The sequence below is a fragment of the Tachysurus vachellii genome, chromosome 24, assembly GCF_030014155.1.
Source record: "Tachysurus vachellii isolate PV-2020 chromosome 24, HZAU_Pvac_v1, whole genome shotgun sequence".
NCBI lineage: Eukaryota > Metazoa > Chordata > Actinopteri > Siluriformes > Bagridae > Tachysurus > Tachysurus vachellii.
The window spans coordinates 6107711-6112955 of NC_083483.1; the positions used below are offsets into that span (position 1 = coordinate 6107711).

The 5245-nt window shown below is 32.9% G+C and overlaps 1 protein-coding gene across 1 annotated transcript in view; it reads left to right on the forward strand.

Moving 5' to 3' along the window:
• Positions 1–3858: 3858 nt before the first annotated feature.
• Positions 3859–5245, forward strand: part of LOC132839795 (cell surface A33 antigen-like) — a 9686-nt gene continuing 8299 nt past the window's right edge. Inside the window, exon 1 of the mRNA XM_060860962.1 lies at positions 3859–3981. Coding sequence (XP_060716945.1) covers positions 3924–3981 — 58 coding nt within the window. The 5' untranslated portion in view covers positions 3859–3923. The remainder of the gene's footprint in view (positions 3982–5245) is intronic.

The following is a 5245-nucleotide window of genomic DNA, read 5'->3' on the forward strand; positions in this document are numbered from 1 at the left end:
GTGCACTTACTGACCGCTGATAACGAGCGCTGTAGGTGAGTGCTGTAACCTCTCAATGATGCCATTCTGGAACATTCTGAAGAAAAATATGGTCATAAAAAAGGTTATGAGTAATATGTGAGTAAAAGCACAATAATTGCTTGCCAGCTTAGACAAACCTGAGCAAAGAGATCAGAAAAAAGCTATTCCACAGAAGCAAAATGTGGCTGTGATGATGATGATGATGATGATGATGATGATGATGATGATGATAATACATAAATATGTATATAAATACATAAAGACCCATTCACTCCCTATTTAAATAATAAAAATTCACTGTCCATGCGAAGAAACCTATTTATTCCTACATTTCGTCTTGCAAAAATTATGTGCAACCAATACCATTAAAACCATATTAACCTACATCAGCAGAGGTGGACAGCCAGGGCACATGGAACAAGCAGATCACTCAGTTACTTCTGCTGATTTATTACAACAATTTGTTCATCCACAGTTGTCTGGCAGACAAGCAGTTCAGCAGTCTATTGATAAAACCTTCACTAGCCTTTAATAAATTCTCTTGTCTTTCAACCAGTGAAAGAAAAAGCTCTACTCTGTATTCACCTTTGCAAAGGAAACTGTTTCATTAGAAATAATAGAATAATGCCATGGTGGGCATAAGGGAACTGACAAGACTGGAGGTAAGCATGAGAAAAATCAATGGGGTGTTTTTTCAAGTTTAGATTTTTGGCAAATAAAAAACAATCCCAATTAAACTAAATAGCGCCCACAAGGGCTTGACAGGATGCTGTTAAGGAAACTCTCAGTAGCTCAGCTCCACATCGCCTCTCTTATTTCAGCTTTCATCAGCACAGCACAGCAAGACAGCGTAAAAATAGACCATTTACCACAATTCAAACCATGTTCTAGCTGCCACAAATGATTGGTACATGGATTGCTTCATATTTTCTCATCCTGATACAGTCAGACAAGTGCCTTATTTTATTTGATGGTCTGACTGTTGGTAGGAACTATTTATATTAGATACTGTATTACACTTAGCTTGAACTAAGCCAGATGCTAGATAATCAATCTTTTATACCTGTTAAACCTGTTATACAAGTCTAATGCTAGCACTTTATATCAAAATGAGTGCACACTGTCACTAAAGCAAAAAAAAAAAAAAAAAGACATACTAAGAGATTAAATTCAACTGAACATTTTTGATTCTTCTTTCCACTCAAGTCGTTGCTATTAATGCAGTTTGGAGTGAAATCCTTGTGTTAAATTGAAATGAATGACAAACATTTTCATGAAGCATTTTCATTTTCATTTTCGGTCTCGGACTTGTTTTTGGCCTGTACATGAGACAGTGATCAGAGCTGAGACAGAACTCAGTCTGTATATCTTCTACTCTGCTTACATATACATGATTTACATCTATTTTATATCTTAGATTCATTTTGAACATACAAGTACAAACATATTTTTAAATGAAATATGTCAGGAATTATTTACACATTATGGTGGGAAAAAAAATACCTGTGTCCCAGTAGAAACTGAGGACATGCTGAAACATGTTGGAGTTTGGTGTGTCGTCTGTAGTATGTAAGGCTTTTTCGATGCTCTCTGAACACAAGCTCAACGGCTTAATGTCCTATAGGTCTTCCTTAGGGATTATGTTTCTAGCTATGTATTGCATTCATGTAAATTCTTACAATAGTAAAAGAAAAAATATTCAAACTCAATAGATAGCAAAGGCAGATGCTGTATTCCACTAAACTAAACTATATAGATAAATGTTATTTAAATTATTTAAATATCTCTCTCTCTCTCTCTCTCTCTCTCTCTCTCTCTCATGGTGGGATTGTGCAGACTATTTAGAATTTAACTATTCGGTAAGTGAAAAATGTCCTAATGAGTTGCAGTGCTGTTTATTGGCAAATACAATTTAAAATAGCAAATAGCAATATTCAGTTCTGCACAGTTAATGATGAACTTATGTAAATTGTTATAATTTGTTCATTTTCGTGAATTTACACGCCTGACATTATACTAAAACTTTTTTGACAAAAACATACTAAATTCTTATACTTTATAATGGCAACAAAATCAGATAGAAAGAGAAATCAGGACACCATTGCAAAACGTGTACAATTAAACTAATCTCAAATCAAATCAAATTTTATGTGTACATAAAATTATACATACAGTATAAAATTATACATATACATACAGGGTACAACATGCAATGAAATGCTTTATGCAACTGTCAGGTATTAGAATAAACAGTATAAAAAAAGCAAAAAATAAAATAATAATAAACTAATAAAAAAGTATAAACTATATAAGAAAACTATATAAAAGAACTATATAAAATCATGAAAATATAAAAGGAGAAATAATGTATATACATGTGCATAAATATACATATACATAAATGTGTATGGTTTTTAAATGATTGTCCTTAAAGTGTCCAAGGTGCAGTATGGTGTGTGAATAGTGTATAGAGTGTATAAAGTGGCACTGTGCTGTGTAAGGCCAGAGTTAAAGTGACAGTACAGAATTAAAGTGTCAGTGCAAAAAAAGGGGGGGTAAATAGAACAGTGGGGATGGAGAGAGAGGTCCAGTGCTAAATCCTGGGTGTCTCCTGGTTTAAGATCCTAATGGCCTAATCTGAAATATATCAGGTTCTTATTAACATCTAAAATATCTCATATGTCCAACTCTTAGAAAAAAATAACTCAAATATCATATGAATTACTGGATTACTGCAGGACTTTTTTTTTTTTTTACTTTTATTTTAATTTTTTAAACTTCAGAGTCTCATTGCAATACCGTTTTAAAGACATCCTTGGGATTTTCCCTTCAGTATTTCCACTCATTACTCATCTAAATTTAAGATAAATATTAGATTTAAGTAGTCATCCATTTTATTATGATGTGATTTATATTAAATAAAACAAAATCCTTAACTTTATTAGTTATCATAAAGCAAAAAAACTGTCTAATTGGTCTAATTCTGTGACTTGATAACAACTGGTTTTATCAGAACTAATTTACATTTATAAATAATATTTATATTTCTTTATTTGTAAATAATTTAGCAAACTACACTGCTTAAAAATCAAATGCCCCAGATGATATTCCACTTAATAACTAAAGTAGTCCGTCCTGTCCTGAATCTAAAGTTTATCACAAAACTTCATGCTTTGTGGCTTCCCTGAGTCTTGTTTAGGTGAAAACGTCATTCTAGTCTCTTCAGCAAACTTCTTTGAGCTGCTTATAATAGTTACGATAACTTTATATTTCGTCCTTAATCTCTTACCGAAACCCTGAAGCATACTTCAGTTGCAAGACTTACAGATTTCCTCAAGAAATAGCATAAATAAATTTGTTAAATTCAATGTACAGGCCCAAATGAACATGTGTGTATTGATGTGTTAAAAAGATTTAACTCAAAAGTTGCACATTTCAGAGGAAATCACCCTAAACCACGATGAAACCACAGCTATATTAACTCGTGTGTGTGTGTGTGTGTGTGTGTGTGTGTCTTTTACAAGTGTATAACTAACCAAACCAGTTTTGCACATATTTGACTGCATGCTAGCTTGAAAAAAAAAAACACTTCCTGATTTTTTGCCACCTCTGGTTTACATATGCAACAATCAAATTTATTAAAATTAATAATATTGAGGATAGTTAGAAGGATAGCAAACACAATACCCTATAAACAGAAAAAAAGAGTAAACATAACAGAAAACTCATATATGTATTTTCCCTTCTGGAAACATTAACCCAAGTGCTTAACCCCTCAGCACCTGACAAAATGAACAAGATGAGACTGGATCAGTGGGCGTGGCTTCAGTGGCTCATATTACAGGCTGAAAACAGAAGCCATCTCACTTGAAGCACTTACTACCTTTTTAACCTCCTGAAGAATGGGCTTAAATCGTTTTAATTCAGATATGATTGGATCAGTTTTTTCGCTTTTTGCAGGTCAGTAATAATTCTAGCATCTTGAAATGAATGAATTTATTAACCTAGAACAGAATCTGTATCTTATTTATTGATCATACCTGAAAAGGTGTTAATGACTCGGGGCCTTTCTGGGAAGTGGCTTGTACAAAAAAAGCCTGTAGTTCTATGGTTATTATATTTTATGAACTTAATTAACTTAGCAGTTTTTTTTTTTTTTTTAATTATTATAATATATTATTATATATTATCAGAAATCCATTATTTCTAGAGAGACTTAATGAAGCAAGTAATTAATTACATGTGTACAGATTAATTGAATACAGGTGTTTTTCTTTATAGCACGCGCTACATTTATCACGTTTGGAAAACTGTATATTGTGTATAAACAATTTCAATAAATACATTAAATAACTATTGAAAACCTTCCCAACCTGCTGTTAGTCAATAAAAGGAGTCTTGTGAAAACAGCTCTAGTTGAACGGTGGAAGTCTGGAGCCAACGCCTTGTGTTCAGCAGCTCGTTTTGTTTATGGCGTCTTCCTTTTGTTGTGTTATGCTTTGTGTGTTTATTTATTTATTTCTTTGTTTGTTTTTATTTATTTATTTATTTGCTTAGTGAAGAGTAAAAGAGAAGACTTTGGTGTTTTGGGTAAAAGCTCTGGGTAAAATCTTGCCTAGGTGACTTTGGATGAGGCTTAATAATGATTTATCTGTGGAAAAGAGTCCGAACATAATAAACATTAGAATAACAAGGCCACCAAAGGAAAACTTTTAGATATGTGGATTATATTAGTATTATATTAGTGTGCAGACTATGGCAAAGGTTCCAATACTATGGAAGCGTATTGCATTCACTTGAGTAAAAAAAAAAATCTACTCTGTTTTTCTGACTTAATTTTTCAGGAAAAAAATTTTTTTGCTCCGTTTTTCTGAATTAACGACTTAATGTGGATTGCATGGAAGTAAACATGTCCCGCCTTTCAATTTTAATCCGGTTTTATTTTACTTTGGGTTTGAGACATTGGGAGATACTGCTGTCTTTAAGTAATATAAATGGTGTTGTTATTAGTGCATCAACTTTGCACAGACACCTCAAGACTTTGCGCCTGTTCAGACGAAAAGAACATTCTGATCTGCTTGACGTTGCTGTGTTTTCTATATCAGTTGAACCGATATGTTGTGCTTCACGGTAGCCGTATCACCATTCGTGAAAACCCGTCGATTGCACCATTGATGCAGATCCCATATGGTTTGAGTTTATCATATGAATCAACATGTCATAA